General features: G+C 40.8%; 1 protein-coding gene across 1 annotated transcript in view; it reads right to left on the bottom strand.

Annotated features, from left to right (window-relative positions):
* The window catches only part of SGK1 (serum/glucocorticoid regulated kinase 1), a 122,231-nt gene that overhangs the window by 35,516 nt on the left and 72,233 nt on the right, over positions 1 to 14,482 (bottom strand). Inside the window, exon 3 of the mRNA XM_004587248.3 lies at positions 5,702 to 5,777. Coding sequence (XP_004587305.2) covers positions 5,702 to 5,777 — 76 coding nt within the window. The remainder of the gene's footprint in view (positions 1 to 5,701; positions 5,778 to 14,482) is intronic.

Raw genomic sequence — 14,482 nt, 5'->3', positions numbered from 1 at the left:
AATATGCCTCTTCCTAACCTGCCCTACAAATGATACTTCAAGATGTTCTCTTCACAGAGAAGAGGAATAGCACCAAACCAAACCAAAGGCAAATGGGGAGAACATCCCAGTAAAATGCCAACAGAAGACTAAACCAATGAACAACCCATTCATAAAATGACAGGATCAAAGTACCACCCATACATATTAACCCTGAATGTAAATAGCTCAAGCTCAATCAAATGCCATAGATTAGTAGACTGAATTAAAAAACAAAACCCATCTATTTGTTGTCTGGAAGAGACACATTTCACCAACAAAGATCAGCGGAAACTATGTCGCATGGGTTTTGATGTTTTCTGTTAGTTTCATCTCTTCAAAACACTTTCTTCTGATTAAATTCTTTAATGACTCATAGATCATACAGTAGCATCATTTTCTTCAAGAAGGTTCTTGATTTTCATTTCTTCAGCTACAAGTTAGTCATTTAGTAGCATGTTATTTAACTTCATGGTGTTGTTAATTTCTTTTTTTCTTCCTGATGTTGATTTTGTTTTGTGACTTTTCATTTAAGGGGATGTATAGTAGCAGTGTAATGGAGACTGTCATATCTAGTAACATGTTAATTAACTTTATGGCATTGCATTCTATTTTTCTTTCTATTGTTGATATTGTATTATGACTTTTCATTTGAGGGAATTTGCAGTAGCTGTGAAATGGAGACTAACATATCCAGGTCTGAGGATACAATGTAGTAAGCATCTCTACTTCCAGACAAAGATGGACTTACTGTTCACAATTTCTTGACAATAGGATGCTGGACTCTCTGCCATTGTCCATGGCCACAATGATGGACATATGTCTGTGTATGAAGAACTATACTTTAGTAATGATATAGAAGAACCAGGCAAGGGGGGAAAATTGGGTCTGGTATAAGGGAAATCCCAGGAGCCTATGCAACTGCATCATAAAATGATAATAATAATAATGTAAGGAAAAAAAAAGGAAGAACAATACCAGGCCCAGCTCAGTAGCCTTGCATGCGCCATGATCCCTTACAGACATCAATTCATCTCCCAACTGCACCACTTTCTGCTCAGCTCCCTGTTTGTGGCCCAGGAAAGCAGTCAAGGATGGCCCAAAGCCTTGGGACCGTGTGCCCATGTGGGAGACATGGAAGAAGCTCCTGGTTCCTGACTTTGGATTAGCTCAGCTGCAGCTGTTGTGGTTGCTTAGACAGTGAACCAGCAGGGAGAAGATCTTTTCTCTGGAAATCTGCCTTTCCAATAAAAATAAATAAATCTTAGCAACAACAAAAAATAAAGAATACCAGGAGACTAGCATATTAAACTCTTTAATGTGAGGGGGTGTTAGATTTTAAAGAACACAGAAGCCTCTCTAGGCATATCATCATTAACCTGGTAAAAAACAGATTGAAATCAGTCAGTGACTGTACATTACTTTTAAGGCAGCGATGATTCAAATATCACTGATGTCTCACCAGAAACTCTATAGGCCTGAAGTGGACCAGCATCTCTAAAACAATGAAAGAAAAAAAGAAATCCACACAGAATGCTGTGCTAGCACAAATGTCCTTCCAGAATCAAGTTAAGACTTGCATCCATAAAGTCATATAAAGACAAAACTAAGATGATTCATGGCGAGGACCTGCATTATAGAAACAGTATAATAAAATTTTTTTGCTAAAGGAAATGATGTCAGAGGAAAATTTGAATTTTTAAGGAGAAGTGAAGATCCTCAGAAATAGTAAGTACCTGGCAAAATATAAAAGATAGAGTATTTCATGCTTTTTAAAAAATTATTCTGCTCTAGGATTTATTTGAGTAATAGATGTGACAACCATAAATAAAATGTATGAGGGTAAAGATTGAGTTAATAGACCAATATTAAGTTTCTATCAGGATTTGTGAAAATTCAATTGTTTATTGAAATCTCTAGAATTGTCACTGAAAATATAATTAAAAAGGTATAGCTAGAGAATAAATAAATAAAATAATATTAAGTTCTAAAGAATTAAAAGTCCTAGAGATGCTAGAAAATTAACAGGCAAACAGGAAGAAAAGGAACATGTAAAATAAATAGCAAAATGGTGACATTACATTACCATATTGTATCTTAAATGTATACAATTATTATTTTTATGTTATTTTTGATGATGTTTATATAGTTGAGAAGGAAGCATGCCCACATGAACCACTAATTAGAGTGGGAAGGGTTGAGGATTAGGAGAAGGTGGACGATACCCTTGTTTCCAAGTTTCTTTTAGTTGGTTTTTTTTTCTTGCTAATTATTTTATTTTGATAATCTTTATATGGTTGATTAGGGCATAAAGGGTCAAGGTCTACAGGAAAGTGGGTAAGACCATTGTTTTCACATTATTATTAATTTTTTCTGTATCTGGGGTAAGGGGGGAGATAAAGGGAGAAGCCCCCTCAGCCTCCCACGCCTTCCAGGTCCCCGATGTGGGGCATGCTCCGAGGGTCCTGCTCAGGTGGGTTATTGTATTGGGAAGAAGGAGGATCAGAAGGAGAGAAGCCTCATTTAGCATCCCAACCATCTCAGTACCCAGGGAGGGGGAATGGCCACCCAGTTTTACCCCAGAGTCCCCGATGTGGAGCATGTTCTGAGGTTACTGTTGAAGTGGTCTTGACAGTTCTGAAATGCTATTGATTTCATTGCTTCAAGAATGAGGACATCCTTTCAAGGTCCATTGACTGACACAGTGCATCCACCTTACAGTCTTCATTCGCTTAGATATTTGCTGTCAATATTTGGCTGGCATAGTTGCCTAATTTGTTCTACTCTCCATCCTCTGCTGTAGTACTAGATGTCCTCTGCAGATCCCAATGGACTACTATATCCTCCATGTACATTCAGGCATACCATCCACTGCTCTGTCACAGCAACTGGGGAGACCCAGTTCTGATCCTTGACTCCATTGTCAGACCACAGATACTATGATTCTTCCCATAGTTGGAGTTCAGAGTCCAGCAGTTCAGTTTTGGTGGATCCCCAAAGAAGACTTGTCTGAGGTGATCCCAGATCTGGTTCTTGTGTGTGCTAGCCAATACAGGGTCCAGGTCAGTCCATCACCCACATCACTCTATGCACACAGGGTTGGTTGCAGATGCTGGGTCAGTTCTGTCTCCAGCCCTGTTTCTTATGCTGCAGCCCATCTTAATCCTGCCCACCACACACTCAGCTCTCCTACTAGTGGGAACTGCAGCCCAGTCACAGCGACCCTCCAGTAACCCCCACTAGGCTTGCCCCTGGCGTGGCTCCTGCACATGCCAGTAAGTGCAGCAGACTATTCTAGTCTGTCCTGTATCCCATTATACTTTTGTACACACCTATGGGTGCTGTAGCCTAGCCCACTATGCAGCTCATACTTAAGTCGACAGGTATACTATTGCCTGTTCAGCCAGGCCCACCACCAGCCCTGGTTGGTTCTCAGCTTCACTAGTGAGAGCCGCAGCCCATCAGAGCAGTGCCCACAGTTTCCCTTACAAAGCTGATTCCCAGAGCCCATGGATCTTGCACTCTCCAGCTGGTTCTGCAGACTAGCTTGACAGGACCTGCCCACATTCCCCGCACTTGCCAGGTGATTATGACTGGCCTGTACTTAACTCTGGCTCATGCATGCACCAGTGAAAATGGTCAGTTAGCTCAGCCTGGCTCTCCCCCAAACCAGTTCACATGCAGGCCAGTGGGTGTTTTAGCCCTGTCTAGCCTCGTATGCCCCTGGTACCAGTTCTCATGCTCATCAGTGGCAGCAGTGATTCAGCAGGGGAGCCTGCACTGCCCCCTACCAGGGTTGCACCCTGCCTCACCCACCTCAGATCTCATGTGTACTGGTGAGTGCTGTGGCCCAGTCGGGCATGGCCTGCCTCACCTTGGCATTTGCCAGCTGGTGCTGTAGCCTGGCCCAGCCAGGTATACCCCTAGTTCCAGGTCATGCTGATAGGTGTTACAGCCTAGACTGGCCTGGATAGCCCCCGATCCCAGGCCTACTGTGAACTGGCTGCTGTTGCGGCCCAACCTGGCCTATTCTGCACCCCATTCTGGTTCTCAGATCTGCCACTAGATGTTATGAATTGGTTCAGTCTGGCTTGCCCTCAGACCTGAGCCCACAGGTACTATAACCTGGCCTGGTCTGGGCTGCTCCCAGCCGTGGTTCTTGCGTTCACCCACATGGGCTGCATCCTGACAAAGGAGTTCCCCAAGCTCCTCGTCAAGTCTCCTCCCAGTGGCAGATATCACACATGCCAGTCGGTCCTTGGCTCAGCCGGATTTGGTCCAACTGCTGCTCTGGAAATAACAGCACCCTTGCCTGACTGGCCCATATCCATTCTGCTTCTTACTGTTGGATGCTACAGCGCAGCCACACCTGGTCAATGCCTAAACCCAGCTTTTGTGTGGTTCAGCAGGTGCTGAGACCTAGCCTAGCTATCATACACCCATCCTGGTTGTTTATAAGAACACCAACTAGTGCTGGAATCTAGCTCAGCTGGCACACGCCAGACCCAGTCCACACCCATGGTGAGACACTGCAATCATATCCAGCCCCGATTGTGAGCCACCTCTCTTCCTAGGAAGTGTACAAATGGAGTTTAGAAAGTTCATTTAAAAATAGGACTTAAAGATAAGTTTATATTGTGCAAAAAATGTTGAGACCCATGTACGTAATGGATCTTCAGATGTATATTATGAAAAACTATGCATGGACTTAAAATTTTATACCTGAGCACACTTGAATTTAATGGGATTTGCCTTCAGATTGTTTGGAGTACCCTTGTGCTGTAAAGTTGGACATTTGTCTGTCTATCCTACTCTTGGTCTTGTGCACTCCGGAGGAGTAAGCTCCCATAAGCAGCCTCTTGTTTTAATTCTAATCCAAAGATAAGAAGGATAGTCTGCTCTTCCTATTGTAATGGGGTTGCTGCAAACACTAAATTGGATTTCTGTGAATACACCTCAAAAACTGTGAGGCATAACTGAAGTATTAGGTGCCAACTTCAGTTTTCTTTTCCATTAGACCTTATTAAATTAGGAAAGGTGAAAACTCTATTATCACTGTCTTAATTGTTTTAGCTCCTTTTTGCTTCACCTGCACTTTTCATTCCTAGTGCTTACATTGTGGAATTTGGCTTCATGGCACACCTGTGTGTATAAAAAAAGACACCGATTTCATATATGACTACAGATTTTGCCATATTGGAGGATAATTTTAGATTCTGTAGCTTGAAGCATATTCTCTGATCTCATAAAGTCCTATTCCTCTCATTGTAATACGAAGGATACTCCTGGGTCTAGAGTACTAGTTGTGCTTGTCCTCCCATAAACATTTTAGGTTTTTGAAGCCTTCCATTCCCCTGGAAGAGAAACTATGAGCAGTGTATTTGTCCCCTCTCTATCTTTCCCCTTAGAAAATATATCCACTTATTAGTTCGCTCCCAACACTTGAATGTATTTCAGTCCATCAAACTGCACCTGACAGTATACATGTTGTAGATACTGAAAGGGAAGATACAATGAAAAGAGTAGTATGATGATAGCAGTGATGGTGAGGCATGTTCAGATATTGGGTCAGATACAAACAAATGAAAGCGTCCCCCAATTTTACTATCGTACAGTGCTTTGTTATAGATAAAATGTGCCTTGTACAACATAAAAGAGCAGGGTGCATGTTCCCCAACATTACCTGGGTCATCGTTAGTCCAGAAGGTTCTTGGATCAGGCTTGGTCAGGATGTTGGCAGGATTACATGGCTCTTTCACCTTTAAAATACAAGCAGAACAAAATATAATGTGCAAATGGCTTCACCAATGCAGCTGTTTCTGCCCAATCTTTCTCATGAAGGCATCCCGAAGGCTGATGTTAACATACCCCTTACATCTGTGCCTAGGGTCATTTGTGTAACTGCAGCACTGAAATCCTGTATCCTGGGAAACTCCAGTTCTAGGTAAATGGAATGGCTGGCCACCCTAGACCAAAAGCAATTTCACCACTGAGACTGATGGCTAGGTAAGGACGTAGGGTTCAAGTGCAGCTGCCCTTGGCTTTCTCACTGTGTATTGAACACAGTGCCTAAACTGCACAGCTATGTATGTCCAGTTTCAATGATAGTCAAAATATTAGTGCAAGAATTCTCGCTGCACTAAAAGTGGTTGGGTCTCTATATAACAGAAATGGGACTTTTAATACATAATCTGTGGGAAAATACAAATTAACAAAAGCTACTCTGAGTTCAGTAACACCTCAAAATGAATCTATTTTATATTCCTTATGTGATTCTTTTAAAAAAAGATTTATTTATTTGTTTTAGAGATCAACAGAAAAAGAGAGATACAGATAGCCTGTGTCTCCAAGGGGTGGCAGGGACTGTAGAACTCGGTCCATTTTCTACTGCTTTCCCAGGTGTATTAGTAGGTAACTGCATTACGAATAAAGCTGCTGAGACTTAGACTGGCACTGTGAGATGGAATGCCAGTGTCCCAAGAGATGGTTTAGCGCAGTGCACCACAACACTGGCCCACCAACAGAATCTCCCCCCACCTTTAAAATATGTATTTATTTTTATTGGAAAGACAGATTTAGAGAGAAAAGGAGAGACAGAGAAAGATTTGCCATCTGCTAATTCACTCCCCAAATGACCACAAAGTTGGAGATGAGCCGATCTGATCCCAGGAGCCAGGAGCTTCCTCTGGGTCTCCCGTGAGGGTGCAGGTCCCAAGACGTTGGGCCATCCTCCTCTGCCCTCCAAGTCCACATGTGGAGCAGTGGACATGAACCACTGCCCATATCGGAATCCCAGTGCTTTCAAGGGGAAAGTTAGCACATTGAACTATTATGCTAGGCCTAATTCTGGATTCTAAAACGTCGTAACTGGAATAAATTCAACATCAGGGAGAATCAAGATGGCAGAATAGGGTGACAACACGTTTAAACAGACAAACATTAGCCAGGGTGAAGTAAAGAGGGCACATTTCAGGAAATAGGAGAGAACAGAATGACCGCAGAGGGGCACCTGGAGACTGATGGACACAGGAAAGCAATGAAGACAACAGTGTGGTGCTGCAGTGACTGATACCCCAGCGGCATTCAGCTAGTGGTGCTCTGAACTCCACCAAGGGCTGGACCTCCACCAGCAACCAGGTAGGGAGGGGAGTTCACCGGGAAGTGAGAAGGTGAACCCAGACAAAGAACTGCCTAACTTGCTGATTTGCTTAATTTGACCAAGAGCAGCAACAGAGCAGGAGATGCCAAACAGGTGGTGTGGGAACAGGATGGATTTCATAGGCCAAACCCCCACTAGGGATGAATTGGGCACCATCTCGTGTAGGAAGGCAATGGTTACGGGACAGCATTGCACATGCACTAAGATGGGAGCCAACTGATTTCTGGCTCAGTGAATAGTAATGACGTGGCATCCTTCAGGTTCCACTGAAAATCGGTTCAGAGAGCTTCCAGACCTAATGGCCAGCAGATCAAGAACTCCATGAGTTTCACTTCAAGTGCGATTTTGTACAGTGTGGCAAAGACTTTGAAACTGCAGGGACAACAGTGAGCTGCAATGTGCTGTCATTTTGGGAACTGTGCGAACTGGAACTGGGAGAAATGTTTTACAGATAATCGTGCAACAATAGCACAAGATCACAGAAGGTAGAGTGCTGAGCCAGGAGCTGGGCTAACAGAGACCATGGTGGAAGATTAACATGAGAGTCCTGATCTGAAACTCGCTAACGAGAGTAGCACAAGTGACTGCAAACAAAGAGCCGTGTACCAATCAAAATTAGCAAAATTGAACTGTAGACCTGTGGGTGACACAGCTTGGAAATCTGCCCTAGGCAGAAGAATCTGCTAACCAGAAGTACAATGACCAAGAGCAAAAGAAGACATAAAGGCACAGTGGATGTTATTGAAGACTCCTCTGCAAAGTAGTAAAACCCTATGCCAACCTCAGAGTTAGCTGAGGAAGACATCGAGAAAATGGGGGACATAGAATTCAAAACACTTGTTATAAAATGTCTTTTCAACAATGAGAAACACATAATACAGGAGTTCAAGGAACTTAAGGAATATATCACACTGGAAATGAATCAAATGAAAGCTGATATATCAGAAATTAAGAATACATTGGAGCAAATTAAAAGTACAGTAGAGAGTCTCCAAAATAGAATGAAGGAAGCAGAAAAAAAGAATCTCAGAATTGAAAGATATTTCCTGTCACCAGGGGGGAAGCAATCAAAAAGTTGGAAGCAGAGTTGGGTCAAGCTAAAAAAAAGTATTCAAGAATTAAGAGACACTATCAAAAGGCCAAATATAAGAGTTATGGGAGTTCCAGAAGGTGCAAAAAGAGAAGCTGGATTTAAAAATGTATTTAATGGGCTCAGCTCAATAGCCTAGCAGCTAAAGTCCTCATCTTGCATGCTCTGGGATCCCATATGGGACCTGGTTCGTGTCCCAGTGGCCCCGCTTCCCATCCACCTCCCTGCTTGTGGGCTGGGAAAGCAGTTGAGGATGGCCCAAACCCTTGGGACCCTGCACGCACATAGGAGACCTGGAGGAAGTTCCTGGCTCCTGGATTCGGACTGGCTCCCCTCCAGCTATTGTGGAATTAGGGAGTGAATCATCAGACGGAAGATCTTCCTCTTTGCCTCTCCTCCACTCTGTCTGTCTCACTTTCCAAAAAGAATAAATAAAATTTTAAAAATGTATTTAATTAAATAATAAAGGAAAGCTGCTCTAATCTGGGGAAAGAATTGGGAAACAATGTCCAGAAGGGACACAGAACTCTAAACAGGGTTGACCAAAAGCTATCTTCACCATGACACATGATAATTAAGCTTTCTTCAATTGAACATAAGAAAAAGATCCCTAAATGTGCTCATGAAAAAAAAAATCATTTGACATATAGAGAAATACCATTCTTCATGGTTCTCAAGAATCAAAACATTCATGACAAATGATCTGTAGACCTTATGTAACCTGTTTAATGCACAAGCATGAACAAAATAACAAAAAGCAATATGTACTGCAGTAATTTGCAGGCAACACTTCATAACTAACTATGATCACTTCAGGCACTTTGTGGAAGTGAGAAAATTCATTATCAGATAACAATCCTGCTGAATCTTTGTTAGATGCCTGTGGTTCATCAGAAGGTTGATGCTGAAGAAGTGGCAGCACCCAGGGTTTGAATGTTGGCTGAATGCACAATGGGCTGTTGGATTTTTTCTTTTTTCCCTTCATTCCTTAAGGTAAGACTTCAGGAGGATTTCTTCCATATACATTAAGAGTATGATTGATGAGGGACAAAGAGGTGGTGATATAACCAGAACAGTAGAAAGGTATTGTAGAATTTTAAGATATTTTGTTATGGGAAATTTTAAATGTACACATAAGTAAACAAATGTAATAGACCTGTGTTTATCTAACAACCACAATAATAATAATAATAAAAACCAGCATTTTGCCAATACGAGTTCATCTTTCCCAAATATCATGAGGAGGCCCACCATTCCTTATTCAAGTTAGTGTGACTGAGGTTCAGTGTACCCATGCGTCCTTGTTCATATGCTTGGCCAAAGTCCCTCTAGGAGTGCTTGCTCCATTTCTGACCTACAATACCACATCACCTAGGATGCTATCACACACACACACACACACACACACACACACACACACACACACACACAGACAAATAAGATTTTTTTGTTTGTTTTGTTTGTTTAGTCTATACTTCAGTATTCAGGACCACCGTTTTCTGCTTCACACATGACAAGGTGAAGATGTGTTCACACAAGGTCATTCTAGCACCATGTCCCCCGGCTTGTGTACCTGTTGTCATCCAACCCCATAAAGATGACTGCTTAGATAAGGACATGAGGGATTTGGTGAAGCAATTAGTGGGGTTATGATGAGTTACCTTCTTGAACTCTGCCAACTAATGATTTATCCTTCCTCAGTTGCTCAATGTTAATTATATCTATAGAACCTGGAACTTGGGGACTGTTCTTGATCCCCAAAGAGATTCTTCTTCCAAGCAATCGGACACATGTTCCTCCTTCTGTGGCTTTATTGCATTTACATTCTTGGTGGTTTTGAAATTGTTCAATTTAGCTGTGATTGCGAATTCTTTAAATTGAATTGTCACTAAACCCACTTTTCTTATTTATGTTTCCTGTTTGGCCCAGCAAGCATTTCTTTTAATTTTACTTCAGGACAAGATATCCAGATCAAATTTCTATGAAGTTGAACATCTCCTGTATTCTACACTAAGAGTAGAGATCAGAGGATCAGAGACTTGGGGACATGACAGGAACTTTTCTCACCTCCTCTCTTTTCTGTGGTTGAGGAAATTCAAGACCAGAAGGAAATGTAACTTATATGAATGAATGATAGCTGGAGTCCAAGTCCCAAGTGACACATTTTAAGGTATCAACTGAACACTGACATTAATTTCTTTCTTTTGTTTAAAAAATGTTTAATTGGGCCCAGCACCATATCCTAGTGGCTAAAATTCTTCAGCTTACACATGCCAGGAGACCATATGGGCACTGGTTTATGTCTCAGTGGCCCCACTTCCCATCCAGCCTAAAGCCTTGTGACCCTGCATCAACGTGGGAGACTCAAAAGAAGCTCCAGGCTCTTGGTTTCAGATTGGCTCAGCTCCAGCCATTTTGGCCACTTGGGGAGTGAACCAGCAGACAGAAGATCTTCCTCTCTGTCTGTCCTCCTCTCTGTATATCTGACTTTGCAATAAAAATAAATAAATCTTTTAAAAAATGTTTAATTGACAAAATAATACAAGCTACTTCTAAACATTCATGGATAACATGTTTGAAACTATTATGTTCTTTAAATAGTATACCTTGTCCATGCATTATTAAAAAGTAGTCTGCACCAGGGATTTTTGCAACAAAATAAACACATATTTCAAATTACATTTTCCACTGAACTTTTCAAAGTATTTATTGGAGACCATGTGACATTTTGATATATATGTACATATCCATATACACACATAAGATATCAACACTGATTTTCCAAAACCTAGACTTCTCCTCAGTTTTGAAACTAGTTCAGTGATTCATTGAATGGACCTTTGTGGATAAATGTTTGTACAATAGACAAAGCGATAGGAACCACAGCCATCTGTGTGAGCAAATGGACAGTCTTTGCTGTCAGTCATCTGCTCTGCTCTGATGCTCATGATTTAAATGGGTACAAAAAGGCAATTAAGCTAAATGACATGATGATATACAGACATTTTAGATTCTTTAAGGAGTCAACCTTAGGTATTTTTTGCCCCTCGTAATATCAAAGGCAAGGATTGCATTTTGCATTTATTTTTGATAATCATATTCTAAAATATTTGTTTATTTAATTCAACAGAAAGATTTATAAAGAGAAAAAGAGACAGAGAAACAGATCTTCTATCCACTGGTTCACTCCCCAAAGGACCGCAACAGCCAGAGCTGCGCTGATCCAAAGCCATGAGCTAGGAACTTTCTCCAGGTCTCCCATATGCGTGCAGGGTCCCAAGGCTTTAGCTGATCCTCCATTGCTTTTCCAGTCTGTATTCAGGGAGTTTGATGGGAAGTGGAGCAGCTAGGACATGAATTGTCACTTATATAGAGTGTCAGTGCCGTAAGTGGAGGATTAGTTTGCTATGCTACTATACGAGGTCTGCATATCTGATTCTATAAGGTAAACATACAGCAAAATTAGAGACATAGAGCCTGGTTTAATTGGAACACACTTTCCAGCCTTTCTGAAATGGTTGCTTTTAGTTGGAACACAGCCAACTCCAGGAATCCACTTCATTTCACTCACATTTCCTGCCTGAACCTCCAAGCATTTGAGTTTCCACCAGGGAGCCTAAATAAGGTCAAGGTGTCTCGATTCAACCTTCAGGCATTCAATCTAAAGCCTATGATTAAAGTCTCAAGTAGAAATGATTTGTAGCATGGTGTTTATGGGCTGTGTCGGATTCAGAGTGCAATCTACAAAGGTCTAGTAACTATAGACATGTAAATAGTTTTATAGCTTCTGTTGTATTCAGAAGAGAGTAAAGTAGCCAGAAGTAACTTATTTCAGAGCCATAGTGTTGGGGACTGGAAACGTTTAACACATGATTTAGTCCACTTTCCTTATTTAATAGTTAAGCAGAGAAACTTACAAGGATACAAAGATGATTTATAGTAACTTACATAGATAGAAGTTATTTATGCTGTATATTATGCATCTACTGTGGTTAAGAGAAGCCTGATACCCTGATTTTAGAGTGGAGTTGGTAGAAATAGCTGTATATAGCTGTTCAGAGCAGTGTAATTGTTTAAAGCAAAGGAACTTCTGAGTGAAACATATTGAATTAAAATTAAAACAGCTCTATACCTCACTGGGAGTATGCCCATGGGAAAGCTGCTTAAGCTCTTTCAGCTTTATTCTCTTTATTGAAATGTTGGTAACCTTAGAGTTGGGGTTAAGATTAGGATTTAGGTGAGCTATACTGTTTCAATAATTGGTAGTGATCATTATTATTTATCTACAATCATATCATGAAACACACAAAAAAGAGTTTAATAACTTAGAGAATCCAGGATCTTCTAATAGAGTCCTATTAATTGAATTATCTGTATGCAAAGAATTACAAGAAAGGCAGGGAGACATCTTTGCAGGTGTTGTGTTTTCTGGGTCATCCACCTGGGGCTTTCTTCTCTCAGCTGTCTTTTTTATCACTCTCACCTCCTTCAGGTGTCCACTGAGTGTCTCATTCTCAGGATGTCTGTCTCAACACCCTGTTCAAATGGAAACTTCCAGCCCTTTCCTGCTTTGGTTTTCTCCATGGAATTTGCCTCCCCAGATACAATTTTCTTATTTGTTGTTTAGGTTCTCTTGTAAACATTATGAGTCACAAAGGTGTGTTTCACATGTAGGAGGCATTCAGTTAATCGTGTGGAATGGAGAAATTATCAATCTATCAATAACTAAAAAATAGGATCACAAATCTTAGTTTGAGTGACGAGAATTGAAGGAGATAAGCATCATGTCAAAATACTGTGGTTTAACACGTGTCTTCTTTTCTCCCTTTTTAATCCCCTAGTATTTTAATCCGCCTGAATTGTAACCTTGCCGTGATAAAGGATCCAAAGAGGTTTTAACTCAGGGGAAGTGGTAGAAGCTACTGCCTAACCTAGCCGGAAGGCTGCAATGTGGCTGCTATTCCTTAAATTCAGTGTTTTTAGACACCTTGCTTAAAGCTGCAGAAAGCTGCTTAGGCTATACTTTTCTCACTGGAAAAATCATTAATGACGAACTGTTCTCATGTTTCACGGTGTTATCTATGACATATTTGGCTGGAAAAGGTGATTTTCAAAGCTCTCTGCACAGATTCAATTCAATTCAATAAATCATTTCGATTTGTGAAAATATTGTGAGTAGATTTTCTTTGTTCCACCTACACACACTGCTTTCCAGTAGTTCGTGTTCTCAGTCATAGGTACACATTACAATAAGGAATTTACAAAATGAAATAACAGTGCCAGGGTCCCATCCGAAGCAAGTCAGGGAATGAGGCTATCAACATACTTTTAAGAACCTCATGGTTCTCTGATTGCTTAACCTACTGCTGCCAAATGGAAGTCACATAAATTAAGTAATGTTTACTCACTGGATACAAGCAAGAAACTAAGTATGGCTGTTTCCATCACTATACTGTGCAAGGAATACAGGAGTGATTCTCAGGTCTTCTCAAGCAATGGAGACACATCCACTGCATGGCTTTTTGGAGAAAAGAGAAATATTTTAAATGCTGAAAACAACATTAAATTTCTTCATTGTTTTCTCCCAAAGTTATTTCCCAAAGGTTCTGTCTTTAACAAAAGAGGAAAAAAAAAAAAGAAATCTGGTTCTGGATTTTATATGAAGTTCTAGGAGATATGTTTCTATTGCTTTGCTATTCAGAAGCTATGGCACGTCCCAGGCGGAAGTGGTACCATAATTTGCTCTATGCCATAACTGAATGTCTACCATTCTTTTAGGAAAAAATACTCAGATATTCAATATTCCATTAATACTTTTGCCACTGAGTTTAAACTGCCAAGTGCAATTGTTAACAAATGCATGGTTTCTTTTTCTGTTGTGAATGGCATTAGACATAACTATTAAAATATCTGCTGTCTCTCTCACACAGTAGCCTAACAGTACAGCATTTAATGGTGTACAAATATTTCTTCTAAGCCTTGGCTTGCACAAAGAGTGTTTCTGCAGAACCAGTTAATGTCTGGCCATCCCAGGAGTCCAGAATGTGGAGTTAATTTTTTACAGAGGTTCCCAAATGTGTTGGAAGACTCACTCATAGCAGGTATTGAGATATATGTATATGTATATGTATATGTATATGCGTATATATATTTAAGACTTCATTTGGTCTTTATTGTTTTTGATGCAAAACATGTTTTAAAAATCTGAAAAATAT

The sequence above is a fragment of the Ochotona princeps genome, chromosome 1 (genome assembly GCF_030435755.1).
Source record: "Ochotona princeps isolate mOchPri1 chromosome 1, mOchPri1.hap1, whole genome shotgun sequence".
NCBI lineage: Eukaryota > Metazoa > Chordata > Mammalia > Lagomorpha > Ochotonidae > Ochotona > Ochotona princeps.
This window is presented reverse-complemented; position numbering and strand designations above follow the sequence as displayed.